Source organism: Anarrhichthys ocellatus, unplaced genomic scaffold, assembly GCF_004355925.1.
Source record: "Anarrhichthys ocellatus isolate YVR2014 unplaced genomic scaffold, GSC_Weel_1.0 scaffold1, whole genome shotgun sequence".
NCBI lineage: Eukaryota > Metazoa > Chordata > Actinopteri > Perciformes > Anarhichadidae > Anarrhichthys > Anarrhichthys ocellatus.
This window is the reverse complement of record NW_022280031.1, coordinates 5,790,665-5,810,354: the sequence shown is the minus strand read 5'-3', so window position 1 is coordinate 5,810,354 and position 19,690 is coordinate 5,790,665. Positions and strand designations below refer to the sequence as shown.

The window sequence follows — 19,690 nt, the reverse complement described above, 5'->3', positions numbered from 1 at the left end:
CCTGCGCTGGATGTTGGGCCTGCGCTGGATGATGAGCCTGCGCTGGAGGCTGCGTCTGAGGAGGGGGCTGTGTCTGGGGTGCAGGCTGAGTCGAAGCATCAGGTTTAAGTTCTGGTTTGGCTGCATGAGAAGGAGAGTGTATCTGTTGCTGACTCTTGGAGCGTGGTGTGGTCATGTCCATCCCCAACGCTCTCTGCATCTGACAGTTCAGACATAGCCACTCCTGAACCTGTGAAAGAAAGAGATAGAAAACAACAACAATGACCATAAGCTACAGCATAGTCTCCATCGTGTAGTAAATAAATGACTGTGGGAATTAAAGAAAATAGTTCAACATATTGGGAAATAAGTTAATTTGATTGATGACTCTCTCATGTCTGTACCCTTTTTATGTATTAAACAAATACAATATAATGTGTTAATCAGTGAGCTTTAGAGGCACTGGGAGGCAGATTTTCAGACAGCCAGGCTAGCTGTTTTCTCCTGTTTTCAGTGTGTATGCTAAGCTAAGCTAACCATCTGCTGATCGTAGCTTCATATTTACTGTGCAGACACATGAATGAATCTCACTCTCGGCAAGGTAGCAAATATTTCCAAAAATTGCAAATGATACCTTTGATAAAAGGTTTAACTGACAGGGCAGTTGTAGATGATAAAAAGAGGGTGCATTATTTAAATAAGTCAAGATAACTTGGTTGTTTGCATCTCCTCCCTGCACCCCCTGGGTTTTTAGTTTATGCTCCACTTTCTTTCCACTGTCCAAAGAGATTCAAGTAACATGAACTAAAAACTCTGAATTGCCTTTGGGTGTGAATGTGAACATGAGTGTGTTGTCTGTGTATGTGATGGACTTGCTGCCTTCCCTTCTCCTCATCCAATGCATGCTGAGATAGCCTCCAGCCTTCTCTGAATAGGAAACATTGTGTATGTAAAATGATTGAACGAAAGAATAGTTGTGAATGATGTAGAATATCTCATTGAGGATGGATTTTAGCATCCTCTGCCTCTGCATGGACATTTATTGGTAAACATTAATTACCCATGAACAAATGCGTAGGAAATAAATGTGACAGACGGGGTGAATTCTGGACTTCTTCAATAAAGCACGACTGCCACTGATTTAGTATCTTCCCTCGCATCTTTTCTGAGTGTCTCTTCCCTTTTTTCTTTCTCTTACATTCCCACTCTTTACACAACATGTTCCCTTTCTCATTAAAATCCTCCCACTATTCTCCTCTTGTTCCTCCCGCTGTTGTCATTTCCTTTACGGCTTTGCTTCTCCTATCTTCTGCTCCATATCGGCACATAAGAAGGCCAAAGTCAGAAAGTGGCCCTAGTGATGGCACATGGCCATACGTGGTAATTGGCATCCTGGTGCTTTGACAGCTGCCAGACCATTGTAGCTGTCTTGGATTTGCGGTCATTACATAATGCCTTAATGCATTATAAATGCAGTCGGAGAAAAGTTGTGTGAAGATTGGGGCGGGGTTGGAAGTCTGGGGCTCAAAGGACAAGGTGGGAGGCCTGGACGCACTCTTTTTCCTTTATACCTTTGAGTAAAAATTCACTTTTAGACTGTAAAGGGGGATTCATAAAGATTTTGGTTCGGCTTCAGCTGAGAGTTTTTAGTACTCTGGGAGCTGCTGAAGCGAGGACTGAAAATGCAGCAAGATCTCTTTACTTCTGCTGTGGAATCAAATGTCTCAGCAAGCCTGTGGCCACGGCATGTTGATTCACAAACAAGCTCACAAACAACACGCACATAGACATTGTCTATGAGGGACCACGATGTGCATAATATTATTTTAACAAGATCTTTGTCCTGTAAGATTTACTCAAACTATTGCCTATAAAGTACAACAACAACCAACACACCTTTACTCTTAATGTTTGATCCAAACTAGCTAATGCTAAAGTATCATATAGTACTGACCATAAATTTCAATAAGTATGTTTTGTTTAGTAGTATTTTGGATTGTTTGTGGATTTCATGCTGACTGTGCTCATGTAACTTGTTATTTTTGCTGAACGTCTTTATAAGGTTTAATTGCAAAATGTCTTTGACTGCCTGGAGCGTCGTTCCTTATATTATCTGTTAAAACATTTCATACAAGCTAGCACGGTAGTTGTGACTTCACAGTTTAGCCACAGCGCTATGACTCAAGTGTAGTATCGCTCTACATAATGCCAAACACTGACTCACTGCTGTGCTCTGACTTTTAGTTTAATAACAAGAAACTCTGCTTGAATAGTAACTTAACCCTGATGATAGCGCCTAGCTCTATTATAACCAGACTGGTCTACCGCTTTGGTTCACTTCTTTATTCATTATTCGTCATTGGGGATGCACCGATTCGACTTTTTAAGTCCCAAGATCCCATCCCAACCTGAGCTGTCCTGCAGGTTTTCATTTACAAGTGCACTGTTCACTGTTTTATAATGTTTAATAACCACTCCACCTGCCTTGCAGTATTTCTCAATCTGTCTCCAAGTCAGTCGGTCAGTCAGTCAGTCAGTCAGTCAGTCAGTCAGTCAATCAGTACAGACAGAGTAAGTCTCGGGCTCAGCAGCATCTTTGCCTTGTGCCTGGCTCCCGCCCAATCCTCAGTATGTGCAGAGATGAGGCCACGGTTTTCACTGTCGATCAGGGAAGCTGAGAAGCCGGGAACAGAGGTGAACCCTCGGGACAGTCAGAGTAATGTGGACAGTGAAAAAAGCCAACACTGGACTCTTCTTCCAATCAGAGATTTACAAGTAGGAACTCCTCTTTCCATCATTACTATTGTCCTTGATTTTCTCTTCTTCTCTAAATTACAGTTAGGGTAATCATATTAAGCCCATTGAGGAGAAAACAAATCGGAAAAACAAAGAAAGCAGCTGCTGGGAGGGCAGGCAGCTATTTATCAATTACATCGTGTCTCTGCTCGCCTCCGCCTCCTCTCTCCATCTCATTCCTCTCTGGGTCCCCCTTGTTATGAGGCAATCATGTGGATCTTTATGAAATCTGATCTGTATCAGCAAAAAAACAAGCACACAGCACACTCTGTCTCCTGCCCTCCTTCTCTATACGCTCTCTTTGAAACCCTCCATCTTGTCCTCCTTCACCCATCTTTATTTCTCCATCTTATCTGCATCTCTCGAATCACACCACTCCCTATAACTCTCCTCCTCCATCTCCATCACCGTCTCCATCTCAAGTACTGTATACATTTTTGTTGGCTCTCATCCGGCCTTTGCTTACACACATGGATCCAATTCCTGCCTAAGCTTGCTAAATGTGTGTATTCGTGTGTAGGTGTGCGTGTGTGTCTAGGATGCACGTCAAAGGTCAAAAGATGCGACCGGAGCTCACAGTTCTGTGAGGACTCAGCGTCTGCCAACAGGATGCTCGAGCAACGTGGCTTCATGCAGAACAACGACTTGCTGCCAGAAATAGAACCTTTTAGCAGCAAGGGCCCACCGATTCTTGGATATGGATCAAATCATGAGAGCAAAGCATCCTTATTAGCACCACACACACTCACACATACGTTGAATTGTATGCTTTGGGTAAGATGTGATACATATACTTCATCATATCAACTAACAATTATTAAAAATAATTGATTCATTTGGAGATTGATTACATTTCACAATGTATTAATTGTTTGGTCTGTTTAATTGCAATCACATTTCCCTAAAACCTGACCTCTTCAGATGTCTTCTTTTGTTCAACCAACCGTCCAAACCGAGTTATTAAGTTAACGATCACACGAGTCAAACGAAAGCAGCACTTCCTCACATTTGAGGAGTTGGAACTAGACAATTTTTGGCTTTCCTTCTCAGTAAATTATTAAATTATTAATTGAACGACAGCATTATCAGACAACATCTATAGATGTAGTTGAGAGTCACTCTGTGTATTACAATAAATTACTTCAATGACAATGACTTAAACTGATAGCAGATTCCAATCCTGTGTTTTGATTTTCAATGGAGGGGCAAAACTGCTGTTCCTCGTGGATCACAAATTAGAGTAATTTTGCAGCACTCACCTAAACAACATCCACGTGACCCCAAAATGATCCTACAAGTTAAAAGTGTGAAGAAACAATGACAACTGAGTTAGAACATGTAACCCTGCATACATCACATAGGTGCACAGAGTTACCCACTTTTCTTCTCCAGTTTGTTGACAGGAGTGAGACATCATGCACACCATCATTCCCCAGGAAAGCTGAGTTAAGAACACGCTCTGAGACAGAATCAAACTTCAACTAAACAAGAAGGCAGACAAAGGAGGAAGCTCTGTCCCGGAGATCACGATGCGGTATCACCATGCAGTACGCACAGCAGCTGAGCACTGCAGTTTGGGGATCAGCATGCTTGGAATGCAGCGGTTTATCAATTCCTTGCAAATTGGGCCAGAAGACATTGAAATTCCTCCCAATGCACACCCCCCCCCCCCCTCTCTCCCTTTTCCTGTCAATTTGTCTCCTTCTGCCTCTGCTCACCCATGTCAGTGCTACAAACAACTACACAAGTACAATCTCAATAACACACATCTGTTTTACTCCAAAAAAATGCCAAGCAGGGATCTGCATTCATAAAAAGAAAGAAATTAGACGAGTAGATTTATGAATGGTTGTGGAAAAATCGCTGTTAAATTTATGTTCATGCTGTTTGTTGTGCTGGTGCAGTGTCAGGCACAGCGTATCTGAGGATACTGGAAATAGTGCAGAGAGGTAGTGTATAACATGATATCTTGGTATACAGAAGATGGACACAATGAACACCTGTGCAGTGTAATGCAAGAAAAAACTAATCTCTGCAAAAGACATGCTGCTACCTTTTAGAAGCTTTTAATGTTCAATTTTTGTTGAGACTCTTCTCAGCTGTAATGTTTAAGGCTGCATTTAGTGCTGTTGTAGTTTAGTGTTGTTTAGTTTAGTTTAGTTTTATGCACAAAGACCAGATGCACATGCGTTTAGCGTTTGTAGCAAAACGCTAATACATTACTGTAAAGGGTATTATCAGATATTATCAGATCAGGACCTCGAGTGGGAGCTGAACATCAGCTCCATCACTAAAAAGGCTCAGCAGAGGATGTACTTCCTGAGGCAGCTGAAGAAATTCAACCTGCCAAAGAGAATGATGTGCACTTCTACAGAGCCATCATTGAGTCCATCCTCTGCTCCTCCATCACAGTCTGGTACGCTGCAGCCACAGCCAAGGACAAGGGCAGGCTGCTGTGAATCATCCGCTCTGCCGAGAGGGTGATTGGCTGCAATCTGCCGTCCCTCCAAGACTTGTTCACTTCAAGAACCCTGAAGCAAGCAAGAAGGATTGTAGCCGACCCCTCTCACCCTGGACAAAAACTGTTCGTGCCCCTTCCATCTGGCAGGAGGCTGCGGTCCATCAGGACCACGACCTCGCGCCACACGAACAGCTTCTTCCCGTCCGCAGTCGGGCTCATTAACAGAGCCCGGGTCCCCCACTGACTCTGTCATCCCCAGGACAATTTTCCTTCCCTCCCTACTACTCCCCTGCACATCCCTTCATATTTAAATACACTTGTCACTTTTACACTACACTTGTTTACAGTCCTGTTATCTGTTTGTTGTGCACTTTATTTTATATTCTTTTAAATTCTATTGTACATTTTAATATGTTTCTATTCCTTGCACTGTTGATTGTTGTTGATTGTCTAATGTTATGCACCACCTGCCTTGACAAATTCCTTGTATGTTACATACATTGGCAATAAACGGTTCTGATTCTGATTCTGATTCTGATAATAGACAACAAAATGGTAGCACACACATCCGCAAATGATGAACATTACCATAACCATACCTTTGAAACACGGTCTCAAAAACTAAAATTGAATTCAAAAGCTTTGAAAGAGACATATTTCAGATAAACAGATAAAGGTCGTGTTCTGTGTTTTTTAAGTGTTAAGAAATAAGCATGTCTGACAGAATAATAGACTTTAGATATCTACTGCAAAATTAAATTCCCAATCTGAAGCACTGGCTGAATAAAAAAGAAACATACAAATCACTTCAATACATCCTGATGCAGCGCTGATAAATAAACAATGTGACCCATACACAGTTTGGTAAACTTGTGAGTTGCATAGAAAATAACAAATCACCATGTTGTCACCATGTTGCAGAAAGTGAGCTTTCAATGTGTTTATCCTGTCTTACTCTTTTACAGTGACAACGTTAAGAACATGGACTAAAGACACACAGCAGCCCCTTCTCAATTCAAACAGATTGAAAAGATGTGATGGTACCTATTATTCCCTGCTGCAAGCTGAGAATTTAAATGCAGCTAGTTAGGGGGTAATAATCAAACCAGTGTCCCAGATTTAGTGTATATTATTTTGGTATATGCAAAATTCAGCATGTAGTGTCTCAGCTGGATACCTGACCCAGTTCATACTGTTTGTCCACTTAAAGCCCCAGTCTGCGATTACAGCCTGGTGCAACGTGGGAAAAAATGCCACATAGACACATTTTCGCATATATTTTCTGTATTTTGATTTACGGACACACTGTACATGTTCAGTTAGAAGTTTCCTGTCTCAGTATTTAAAGTAAATAGGATTATAACATTTATTAAAAACACACATTGCAATTTGTATCAAGCCATACTAAGATAACCTACATTTAATTTCCAAAACATAAGGTATCATCTAAGAAGTCAGACAGCCAATAATAATAATTGACAATATGTGCATGCTGTCAGAACTTAGATGATTAAGCATTTTAATCTAAACTCTAACATATTTATGTTATATCTATATGATCTAATAATTATTTCATATATACTAACTGTACACTTTGTATCATATGTATCAAAGGGGAAACAGCTTTGATTTTTGTGGAAGTAGCAAAGCCTCAGTTGCTAACTCAGCAAATGACGCACACAGGCAGGCAGACTGCTGCTGTCTTGTTGGTGGGAAACCAAGAATTAAACGACGGCTCACTTTGTCCACACGAATAATGAAATAGCCCATTTTTCTGCAAAAACCTTTGATGACAAGCAAATGGCCTCAAAAGCAAAATGATTAAACTTCCATTCAGAATATATTAAACTCATTCACTTTTTTCAAAATCTTCCAACACAGATTGGGAGACAAACTACAAAGACCTTAACTACAAAGAAACTGGTATTTTCCCCAAATCTGTCCCCTCAAGGACTAAAACTAGTATATGTGAAACATTCCAACTTTTTGAGAAGTTGAAAGGTTGATAAATCACATCCTGATCCTCTATTCATCACATACTGTATACCAGCCATGCTGTCCTTCACTGAAAGTAAAGCTCAAGACAATATTATTGAGAGATCCATATAACAACCTTATTGTCTCCCTCTTTGCCGAATACAAATGCCATTGAATCTCTTGAGCCACATGATGGAAAGTTAGAGGGGGATTAGAGATGTCTGATGCTAAATATTTGAATTAATTTGAGGGGATTAGGAACAAGTCTCTGGCTCCCTCGAGGTTTAATGGACTTATCCTTCAATGATACGACCACATCATTTTAGTTTATGTATATTTGTATTTATTTTTGTATTTATCTTTATTGTTGTAATATAAATGTGTTCCCGTATATATAAACAACATGCCTGCTATGAAACAACTCAAGGGGCTCTCACTCTGAGGCAAGCAGTAAACCCTGGAAGAGGTTAAAGTTCAAACTAAGATCAATAATGTACCTGAGACACTCACAACCTATAAAGTTGCCTTCAAGAACACTTTTTAAAAATAACAGTCTTCACTCATGCCACTATGGACAGCTTGTTCTTCCAGGTTGGTGTTGCTGTAGCACCTTGAGAAAATCAATTTTGGGATTATGACATGGGCAACTTTAAAGTCCAAGTCAGCTATAAAGCACCCCTGTCTCTGAGAAACCTAGAGGTAACTGACTATAAGTTTGTATCCCACAGCTGTATATGTGCAGGGACGGGGGGTTGAAACATCCGACTGACTGACAAACAGAGTGACTCATAGTAGCTGCTAGTCACAGCTAAATACCCTCTTTTTTAAAAAGTTTTCAATTTAGCCGTAAAAGACTAGCTTAAAGCAGCACCTTGAACACTTGGATGCAGTTGAACAAAGTTGCTGTGGCGAACAAGTTAGCAAACTGTTGCCTGTTAACACATCTCGCATACACGGAGCAACATTCATTTGAAGTCGTGTTTCTGGCAGCCTGTCCAACATTCACTCTGTTTTTAACTTTGTTTTGGTCTCAATCAGCTCCTGAGTGAAATATGCTCCACTATGTTCTCCAGCTAGTCGCTAACATAGTCTGTCTACCGTTTGGTGCTGGGCAGGTAGAGTACACAGTGGCTTTATTAGAGATTTTTCTGCAATTGGAAACGGAGGAGACTGAACCAAAACTTTAACCCAAAACAATTAGCTGAAAGTCGCTAAAATGCTCCGTAGAGCTGAATCAGGTGATAATTATCAGTGGGTTCGTCACTACAAGTTAACCCTTTTAGATGCATGACGTCATGTAGCCATTGTTAAGAGAAAATAATTGATTCAGCTTATCAACAATTTATGGATAAATGTATCCATACTTGTGAAATATTAGCTTGTGTAATCTTAGTTGGACATTTTTAAATGCAAAATATTGTATTTTGGAGCTAAAAATTGATTTCACATATACATCTAGTGCAACTTTCAACTGTGGCTACCTACCGGCTATATTTTGATCGAGGATGAGGAGCTATAAAGAGTGGCTCCACAGAGTCTTTTGTGTGGGAACATTTGTTAAAACTGTTCCTCAGCGTGTGGGATTGTTGGTTAAACCAAAAAGAAGCAGTTCCAAGGCACTCTTCAAACAAAAGTATAAAAAAGTCTTCATTTCATCAAGACAGAGGGTTTCAAATCCATCTCCAGAGTGTTTTGGCAATGCGGATGAATTCATCAAGGAGAAGCACCAAACTGCATATGGAAAAGGTTTTGTTTTCAAAAGTGCCCCAGAATTATTTTTTGATTCATCTCTATATTTTGCATTTTTGTATTGCGGCACTCGGAGCTGAATCAATGTAGTGTTGCAGAGCGTGAACACTCTGACTATTATGGTTAATTTATGATGATGCTTTTCTCTCCCGTTCTCTCTCCCCCTGCTACCACACAGCTCTCTCTCTCTCTCTCTCTCTCTCTCTCTCTCTCTCTCTCTCTCTCAGCTGTGGCTTCTCAGGACCCGGCCATCAATGCAGACAGAAGGAGGGTATGATCTATAAATAGAAATTGTACCAATTATAAGGCAGATGTTCCCCTGTATGATGGTGAGAGAACACTGTCTGGTGGGGGGGGGGGGGATGTCTGTGGCACTTTCACTATCTCTCTGTGTTATTCTCCGTCTCCAAGTCTGTCTATGACTGTCTTGTTTCTCTGACCCTGTCTGCCTTCCTATTTTCCTCTTTCATTCATCACGATGTCTTTAATTGAACACTGCCTTTATAACTCGTTTTTTTCAACCAATTTCTTTGTATTTTATCATGTGCACACATACGTACAAGCTCACGTGTATGATTGCTTGCACCTTCTCCGCCAAAGCTTCTAAATAAACCTGTTCGTCTCAGCTTGACTGACAGCTCTGTGGCACATAACATCCATTTGTTGCTTGCTGTTTACGTCTCTCTGAATTGCATTCCCATCACCAGGTCGTTAAACACAGCTCCGACTTGTATTTCAACAATTGTTATCATTCCTCAAACAATCTTACAAGAACAGGAAAAAAAAAAACTGCTTTACTTTATACTTTTGATGCCAGGCCAGAGATACCATTTGGGACTTTGTGGTGAATAAGCATAATATAAAATATCCAAATATGGAAACGCCCTTGGTTATCAACACTTTTTATCAGCACTGCCATCTTTCTGAGAGGAAAGCCTCTTCAATAACAGATTTTACTGTTATTATCCCCATAATCCTGGACGGTTCAATCAGTGTCTGACAACTATTCGTAAACAGACACATCTCTGACAAAGCGGGGCATGAACCCGGACTGAGCCTGTGTTGTGATCAAGAGACGATACTGGAACTGCATTAAATGAGATGCTGTTTTTAATGGAAAATGTCACAGATAACGTTTCCATCAAAACACCAGATGTACAAACAAAAACAAGTATAATCCTAGAAAATCCTGAAAGTCTGTCTCCGCGTCATCACAAATATAACAATATCTGCTCCAGCTCAGGAGGAAAGTTTTGTTCCGGGTCTGTCCTCGCGATGACTGTAATCGTGATTCCATTCATCGTCGTCTTCGTCGTTATCGTCACCTTGATCGGCAACTACGTGGCCATCATCAATTTCACTGATGAGTGATAAGGCTGTGTTAGATCTGCTGCAGTGAGGCAAAAGCCCAATCCATGCTAAGTAGGTTAAGGGGGTAAATTTCCAGGTCTCCAGAGGCTGAGCGCTTTCCCTCAGAGTCTCTCTCCTTGTCAGCATCTGACAAGCTCACCAAGGCTGAGCTAAAAAGTACCCATAACATCCACCTCCGTGGTTCTCTTTGCTGCCATGCTCTCCTTCACTTCCTGCCATGATCTATTCTTTTCTGTCTGTCTCCATTTTGGTCCACGCATTTCTTTCTAGTCCTTCCACCTCCCACTACTTCCTCTTTCCATCTTTTGCAGAGTCTGCCTTCTTACACACACAAATATGCGCTCATGCAAGAGCGTATTCAACGTTTGCATGCATGCATCTACAGTTAAAAAACGAAACATTTACTCCCTGAATCCTATTTATTCAGCCTACAGTTGCTCTGCAGGCCAGCTTAACTGACATCGCATCTTGGCTGCAATTTGCAACATGACTCACTGGAGTTGATGTGAAACTTTGTGACAGATGACACAGCCACACTTGACTCACAGTAACAGCGAAGCATAGACTAATTTAAATTAGGCAAGTGATTTAATTTAGGATGAATGCAATAGGCTTTCTCAGCTACCTGTTAAGAATGATGACTGTTTAGATGCACATGAATGATCGTGAATGATGGGGAGAGGTTCAGCGGTGTTATAAAAAGCTTTGTTTGGGAGAGGCTCATGGGCATGATTTGGATGCTCGCTAGAGCCCGTCACAAAGGATGGATAGAGCTTTGTTCAAGTGCTGTGTGCATTAACTATGAACATCAGCTGTAAAAGAACGTAGCACTTGCTCAAGATAAGGGCCTACGATTTCCTTACAGCTAATAGGAAGTGACCAATATGTTACTGGGCAGAGAATTGTGTGATTAGCAGGTCTTTGGGGATGAAAGATCATGAGCCCATTAATCATTAAACACTTCATCAATCAAGGCGAACAATGGCCAGAATTAGGAAGTTCACAGCACTCAATCAGCCGCGCATCTAATTTACATCCTTGCGCAGTTTCAGTTGGTGAAATCCAGCCTGCAGCCAACTTGACTACAATAGTAGTCGTCAACGACATGACTCACAAATGTCAATGAGAAATAATTACCACAGGACAAAGAAAACCAAAATGAAGTACCTGAATCACCCACTTTGATCAAAATGTTTAAACGTATTCCTGTTGATATGCTTTATGAAGACGCTGCATATATATGGTATGCACTGATACACTGGTATTCACATATACCACCTCCCTCACCACCACCCGCTATGGATGCTATGAATAGGTAGAGCTGTTGTACAGAAACTACAAGAATGAAACAGCCGTCAATATGCATATATGATTCCATACGTATAGCTCCACACTGGGGAAATCGTGTTTACTAAATATACCTAAAGGGACAAAGACGGTTCATCCTATTCTGAAGAAGGATTTTTAAGCCTGATCACTTTGAAGACTTTGAAGAATATCCCTGTTGTCTGTGGATAGGTTTGTAAAATATTTACATTTTATTGTGCGATTCATTCAAAAAAGCATGTGCTTGGTAAGTAAACGTCACACAGCGACCCGACTGCCTCTCTTCTCTTTAGCCTTCAGGCAGTCTATAATACTGTATGCTTGAATTCATTCTGAATCTGTTTGTGCAGTCGATTGTACGACAGCTTTTTTGTCTTGAGGAGTTCTAATCTGCCATTCTGTGTTTTAGATGTTTTAGTTTTCCGTGTGAATGCACAATGGCAGATGTTGACCGGTTTTGTAATTAAGGGCAGAGTGACAGTGGTGACTTCCCATACATACCATGTCTACTATATGTATGTATTAGGTTGGTTGTTGAGTAAACTACTACGGAACTGGGGGAAAATAGAAAAATGTCCCTATCATGAAAGTACAACACTGGTATTGTTAAAAACGCACTGCTTACCTCTGTGAGATGAGGGTTGGGGTTGAAGCCACACTGGGTGCACACCATGGAGCAGCACTGTGTGCAGGTGTTGAAGTTAGGCTTGTCGTCCCCGGTGCCCATCAGGTCGGTGGTTTTGCAGACGGGGCACAGTTTGCTGCTGGGCATGGGTGCAATTTGTGGCACAGAGTAAGGGGACGTGGGGACACTGCCTCGGTCCGGGGACACAGAGGGGGACCTCCCAGTCCTGCTGCTTCCCACATCCACATGCAGACTCTTCCTGGCCACATGACCCTGGCCCTGCTCTCCTTGAGGCGCAGCATGCTGTCGGGTTTCGTGGGAGGCCAACCTGTCCCCTGTCCCGTGACCACTCTGGACTCCTGCTTTAGGTCCCGGGTCTGACGGAGGTGGTCTGATAGAGATGATAAAGAGAACACAGAGGTGGATGGCAATTGGTAATACACATTTCTCTGTAGTTAACGCTGACAACATTTGCCTCCCAGCAGAAACAATTTGTCACACACTGGTTTTATACCAGTGATCTCTGCTCAATTTCAAGATGGAGCTGTTCTTTTGCTTGAGTGGTATATTTTGGAAGCCTTCAGCTGTGAGATGCACATGGTCCACATGCCATTAAAAGATGTTATTGTTGTTCATAGTGTGATATCAGACTACTCAAAACCTTGGCCAACAGAGAGGCATATGTTGAATATTTTATATTGCCTCGATCGGTTTCTGTGAAGGGCTCTTTGTGGCTGGTTTTCACTCTTTGAAGCTGTTCTGTTCTGGCCTCAGTGACGTGTTTAGGGTGGAACAAATGCAGTGTATCAGACAACAGCATTGTAAACTTTTGGTTTTCTTGCTCATTCCGGCCCTCAGGGATTGGTGTCAATAGTTAAATAGGAATGGAGGATTTCCTCTGTCATAACAACTTAGACCTTGTTTTGTCATGCCCGTCATCTTCAAAGACTCAGCAGCAGCTCTCAGTGAGAGAACGGTGGAAATAAAGGGAGGAAAGAAAGAAAGAAAATAGAGCATGTTAGCATATATGAGTCCTAGCCCATAAATTGAGCTGCTGCACTACTCCGACCTTGTTCCACTCCCCCTCAGGAGTCCTGTGTTCACCGTCCTGAGCCCATCAGGAAAAACCTGCACTTTTCAAACCATCACTGGACTGTAACATTTGAAATTAAACACAATCCTGCCAGTGGGCTGACCACCGCTCTCACTCTGTTCGAGGCTAAATTGGACTTTTGAGGATATTGTTAAAGCTACTGACCACTGATACACAGAGTGGACAAGTGCAGTCTAAATCCTCTCGGTGTTCTCACAAGACAGAAGGCAGTTTCACATAATAATCATCACTTGAATGGCAAAGATACCCATGTGGAGTCTCTTGTGATTTATGCAAAGCCTCGGGCAAAAAGAGACACCTTTTCAAAAGATTCCTTTAGATATTCTCATCCATAATGGGAGTCCACTGAGAACAACTTGAGGATTTGTGTCTAAACCGGTACAAATTGCTTACTTTATCACAAATAGTGAAGGGGTTGTGAGCTGCCATTCTTTTGTAATGGGAGCTTCCTGCAAAACAATATCCCAGTGTCACTTGAAGGAATAGTTCATTTTAGTAACATTTTGGGAGATAAGCTTATTCTCTGTCTTGCAGCGATTTAGATGAGAAGAGTCGTATCAATCTTATCTTATGAATAAATGTATGTGAAACGTTTTCCTTTAAAAGATAGCGTATATACCTGAGTTGTGTTGCAACGAGCACAAAGTGGACGCCATGTTTGGCAGAGTACGCAGAGTGTCTCAAACCAGAGAAAGTAGTTCTAGGATAATCCATCAAACAGATCGAAATACTAACGATTGGGTAATTAAAGAAAATGTATGAATGGCAGCTTTAATCAATAACAGAAACTAATTATTCCCTCTTTTGTAAAATACCCACGAATGTGTGGAAGCATCAGAGCCTCTCTGGTTCCTGACTCATCAACTTTGGTCAAAATGTAATCTTCAAATCCATTTTCAATTTGAATCCAGAATGAGGACACATCGAATCAAAGGTAAGTTCAGTAACATCTCAGCAGCCAACTGTGTGCCCGTTTACCCAGCTTCCTCCAGCAGTGTTGCACCACCAGAGCATAAATCAAAGTATTAACTGGAACAAGGTGCCGACTCATTACATTACTTCGAAAGGGTTAACAGAACAATTAACATCTAGTCTCTTTCCAATTTAAAATAAAATGACCTCACACTGACATCTAACGTGTCAAATATGTAGCTTGGAACAGTAGAAAATAAGACGGGTACTTAATTTCAGCCCGACACAGAATATCTATATCAGTGTCTCTTTAATGGAGATTCTATATGTTTCTCATTGATTATTCCTCTGTCCACTGGAAATGAAAGTAGTTACCTCGGGCTTCTCAGTGAAACCTATCGTGTGTCGTCCATTTAGTAATATTTAAAGGTCAAACCAAAGAGAGAGTGGATACATCACACTTTAACATGTTTGAATGCACAATTCTTTCATGATGGCCAAAAGCATGTTAAAGGCAAGCGTAGCATAAATTAAACAACTCTTCTGTCTTCACAAAGGTTTCAGGAATGTCAGCGACTACTGACTTTTTGGAAGTAAAATGGAACGCGATAATGATTTTTTTCCCAGAAGGAAATACTTTCAACTTTTTAATTTCAGATTTCAGCCGGATTTAACTGTGTCATGCTGCGGCTGCTGGACACCTTGCTTGTTGGACAAGAGGTTTAATGTGTTCAAGTGCTTTTTATCAGCTGCTAGGGTGAAAGTAGGACAAAGAGGACATTCAAGAGATGTCTGTCACAAATGATGACAAATGCATCCTTTTAAAGAAGCAGTTTTGGTTGATGTTGTTAGCAGCAAAGAGTTACTTTGTGCTGCATTCCCACTAAATGAAAAAGACACAAATGTAATGATTTTTTGTTGTTTTTCAATTAGCCAAACCTGTGTCAGAGGCTGTGACAAATCGACCCACGTCAGGGCTGTTACACTATTCATGGAACTAATTATTACAGTCTCTGACAGAGGTAGCAGTGTTACAGGCCATGGCGCTTCTTATATCCATTATTTGCAGCCGTTCCATCATTTAGTATCAGGCAAGCTTGCTAGGCCCTCAAAACATAATTGATGAGCAGTCGAGACATGGACGAGGGAGAGATTCCTGCAGAGACACTGTCGTCCCCGTCATGCTGGTCAAATGTATTTGCAGGAGCTGTAGTGCTGAAATTTGAAATCCCCCACCTGCAGTGCGTCACATTAGAAAACTCTTGTCAGATGAAGCCGACTACATCAAAATCACAACAAGTGGCCTTCAAACAATGCAGTGTGTGTTACGGCTATGCCTTGTTTTATGGTTATTGTTTGAGTGTCATTCAGATGAATGGCAGGCTGCACTATAGCCCCACTTAATGCCTTGTGTGTATTGCCGATATATTCAAGTAACGGAGCTAAGCATTTGATTTCATAAAAATATATACCTGGTGATCTTTTAAAAACACAGAAGGTCGCTTAACAACACTAACCGCTGTTCTGAAGGTATTTCCACAAACTTCAGAGAGTTTTCAAACCATCTGAATAAAAAATATTGTGTCCGCTGCACCTAAAGAAAGATTTTTAATCTGTTTCCTGAGTTAAAATAGTCAAAATAGAGATGGTAGCCAGAATGAATACCTTCCTTTTACATTGCTATATTGATGTCTCTTTCTGATCTCTTTGCATTTTCATACAGAATAACGAATTCATATTTTGATTGTGATTTACAAAAAGAGTAAATATGTAATTTGTATTATTTGGCCTGAATTAGTCGCAACTTGAGAAACGAGTCAAAGATCTTTTTTATCATGCAGCAGACAACATGTGTTTTTCATCCGGAGGATTGAAAGAGTCTTTGAGGAGTTCTAAATACATTCAGAACAGTGGTAAGTGTTTTTAAAGATTGTCGGGTATGTATTTTCGAGAAAATAATTTGCTTAGCTCTGTGTCTCAAACTGGGGTTAGGTGCACCAATGTGTCTGCCTCTAACTCACCAAACACAGTGTTGGTTCTGCCAAAATACGCAGAGTGGTAAATGAAAGTTGAGCAGAGTTCAGCTTAGCCGTAGTTTAGTCACAGTATATTTGCAATGGGCCGTACAGTCTGAGATAATGCAACGTACTGAGGAGAATATGTTGTACTGGTTTAGTCAGCTTAACCACCTACATATAATGTACACGCATGCAGCTACAACTGGCCACCCAAAATATTATTCAGTTTGCTGCAGCAGAATGGAAGGACACAGTAGTGCACTACTACTTATCTACTACTCGTGGCAGAGATAATAATTCACAGGTGTTTAAATTAAAGAGTAACGTCACATTTTGGACAACAATGCTACACCGTCAATGACTCAGAGGTAGCCATTCATTGTCTCAAGCCTATGGCTGTTATATGTTATAAATAATAATAAGAACGGCTTTTGTATTATTTGTTTGAGTTGTGATAACCCTTTGGTGTGTGTCAGCTGCACAGTGAACAGTGCTTTCATGAAGGTAAATTAATTATGAGGGCATACTGTGTGCACACTTTGTCTCAGAAGAACATGACCGTATCCATCGTGTTCATGGGTTTTATGAATATAGCTTTGTTCAGGTTTGTAATGGACTTTTGATTTATTTGGATTTACATTGCTTAATGATTTACATAGTTTGAAAAGACTGAGTCAAGTAGCTCTCAGCACCTCATAACATATGCTCTTACATGAAGGAACAAGTGCAGCCCTTCACTAATGTGGTTGTTAGACAGAAAACAGTGAGATGAACATTGTTGCAAACACAGAACATATCTGGACCACGCGTTCAACACAAGGAAGTCTTTTTTACAATTGCCAAGGCTTCTCAGTTATGGTCATCAAGTCAGGATGACTGTGCACTTAGTTATAGCTGTTCTGGTAAATGCCGAAAAGAACTATTGTGGTGCTTTGTGGAGATGAAGGGTGACTCCCATAGCTACATGGATTCCTGGGCTCAGACTTAGCTCTTTGACAGCAATGAATTTATGTTTAGTATATTATGTGCCCATTTATATTAATTGGCAAATTCATAAAATGCTGCAACTCATTTTAATTAGGATGAAATTCTCCTATCTACAGTCTCAACACAGCCACTGTCTCTTTGTTTCTTACACTCTCACAACTTCTTTGTGGAAGAGTATTTTAAGGGAAGATTCAGACTGAATGTGGGGGCCCTGATCTTAAGAAACCCATTTTAATCAGCCATATGATATACTCTCTCTCTCTCTCTCTCTCTCTCTCTCTCTCTCTCTCTCTCTCTCCTCTCTCTCTCTCTCTCTCTCCTCTCTCTCTCTCTCTCTCTCTCTCAGCACTCTACATCCCATTATGAGACACATCACGGTGGATAGCAGAGAGAAAACTAGATATGAAAGAATCACAAGGTTACATAGGAGCCGTTAAACCTGCCCCACAGTCAATATAAAACATATAAATATGGTAAGAGGTAGGCCTATACCATGTTCTAGTTACAGTGGCAGAACACGTACATACAGCTCCACACTACACCTTACAATCATTGTGTGTAATGACGTGAATCAGGCAAGACAGACTTTTCAAAGAACCGGCTTGAATTTTAGAATTGAATGAATCATGAATGACCATATACATCTTCTTGGTTGGTAAGCTAAAATGGCAAGTACAGAGAGACTGTAAGCAGGTGTGACACGTCCAAGACACAGCTGTGCCTCTGCATGTGCGTATTCAGGTTTGCAACTGTTGAACTGTGTACTTAAGGCAATATCAGATCTAGTTGGAAGGGTAATCCCTCCCACACACAGACCGAGGCCTACAGGCTATACATGTGGTTAAACACTAATGATCTGGGCTGGATTTAGGTAAAGGCTAATATATGTATCTGATTATTTTGCCTTCTAATAGCACAACAATCGAGTTTTCATATGCAACATGCCAAAAATAATATAATACTGTTATGTAAGGCTACCATAACTGTTCATGTGTCTGGGCTCAGTGTCTGGATTTTTGTTTTTTATGGTGAGATGCAACACCACTCTCCCTGAAGAAATTACCTCTTTTTCTGTGCTGTGTAGTGGTGTAGTGGTATAGTGGTGGAAAACAATTCCCACTGGCTGCATATTGATTTGGTTTGAGATGTGATGAGTGAGGCAGCTATATGGCACATATGCGTTACGGTCCTGCGCTCACATGTGACGCCGTCTGACGGCAGCATTGTCCCCATATACAACAATCCACACCAGCAGGAAGGTGATTTATTAGAATGACTTTTCATTTGCCGGTTTTCATGTCGAGGCATGTTCAGGAAATCAACCCGTAATGGAACCGAGAGAGCCATTCAACATGAGATGCAGCTGCACTTTGCATCATTTACATTTTCTAATTTATTTATCACCTGAAGCTATAGGAGGGACATTAATATCTGCGAGACCCATTCCGAAGTATTCATATTTACTTGGCAGTGCCTCACTATGAGGAGGAAAATGTCGCTCATTCATTCATGTTACTTAGCTGCTGATGCCCGAGGACAGACACCGCGAAAACGGGCGTAGAAATCCCCACTGAAGCGTTTCAAAGCTGTATTCACGTACTATTGATTCTACATCGAAAGCATTGCGTTACGAAATGTGACTTCGACCCAAATAGACGTTGAGTAAAAAGGGTGGTGCTGTCAAGAAGCAGAAATGGGTCTCAAACGGGGTGGTGAATTGTGTTGACAGGGATATTGAAATAAATAATTAAGCACCCATTCAGGTCTATCTCCACGCAGTCGGTTGATCCTAAAGGCTATCTACGCTCCACATCGTACAGATGTACCGTAGCCTACACGCCACGCTGCCGTGTAGCCTTCCCCGGTTTCTCTCCACAGTTTGGCGGAGAAGCGTCCTAGCTATAGCGGCTACCTGTTAATCCCCGGCCCGGGTCCAGCCCCACTTCCTCCGGCTGGCGCTCCATTGCTCGGCTTGATGAGCTGTCCAGAGTCCGGTGGTGCTGAAATGGAAGCCGGAGCCCCCGCTGCAGGGACGGCGGGGCCGGGCTGTCCCGCCTGTCCCTCCCCTTCCATGCTGGCCTCGTTCCCCATCGCCTCGGGATAGGTCTCGACGGAGAGAAACGATGTTGTAGGTGGTTCTACAGCTGTGGTAAAAACTCAGATGAAACTCAGCGCTGCTCCCCTTCCGCCATCATCACCTACAATTCAGCATCCCGCACGGAGCACGCGCGCTGACGGAGAGGGTGAGGGAGCGCGCTGACGCAATGGGTGGGAACTCGAGTGGCTCGTACGTGCGCGTTCACGACGCTCGGTTATCTCAAGTAACCACGCAAATAGCTCTGAGCCCTCTGACTGGAGACCACTGGGACCTCCCT

General features: G+C 41.7%; 1 protein-coding gene across 3 annotated transcripts in view; it reads right to left on the bottom strand.

Moving 5' to 3' along the window:
* The window catches only part of bsnb (bassoon (presynaptic cytomatrix protein) b), a 58,659-nt gene extending 39,082 nt beyond the window's left edge, over nt 1–19,577 (bottom strand). For 2 of the 3 annotated variants that reach the window (XM_031854473.1, XM_031854656.1), the window contains exons 1-3: nt 19,228–19,577; nt 12,285–12,675; nt 14–229 (exon numbers count right to left, since the gene is read on the bottom strand). In XM_031854473.1, coding sequence (XP_031710333.1) covers nt 14–229; nt 12,285–12,675; nt 19,228–19,406 — 786 coding nt within the window. In that variant the 5' untranslated portion in view covers nt 19,407–19,577. Of the gene's footprint in view, nt 1–12; nt 230–12,284; nt 12,676–19,227 lie in introns of all 3 variants that reach the window. The other variant, XM_031854565.1, reaches the window with a different exon arrangement.
* Nucleotides 19,578–19,690: the final 113 nt, after the last annotated feature.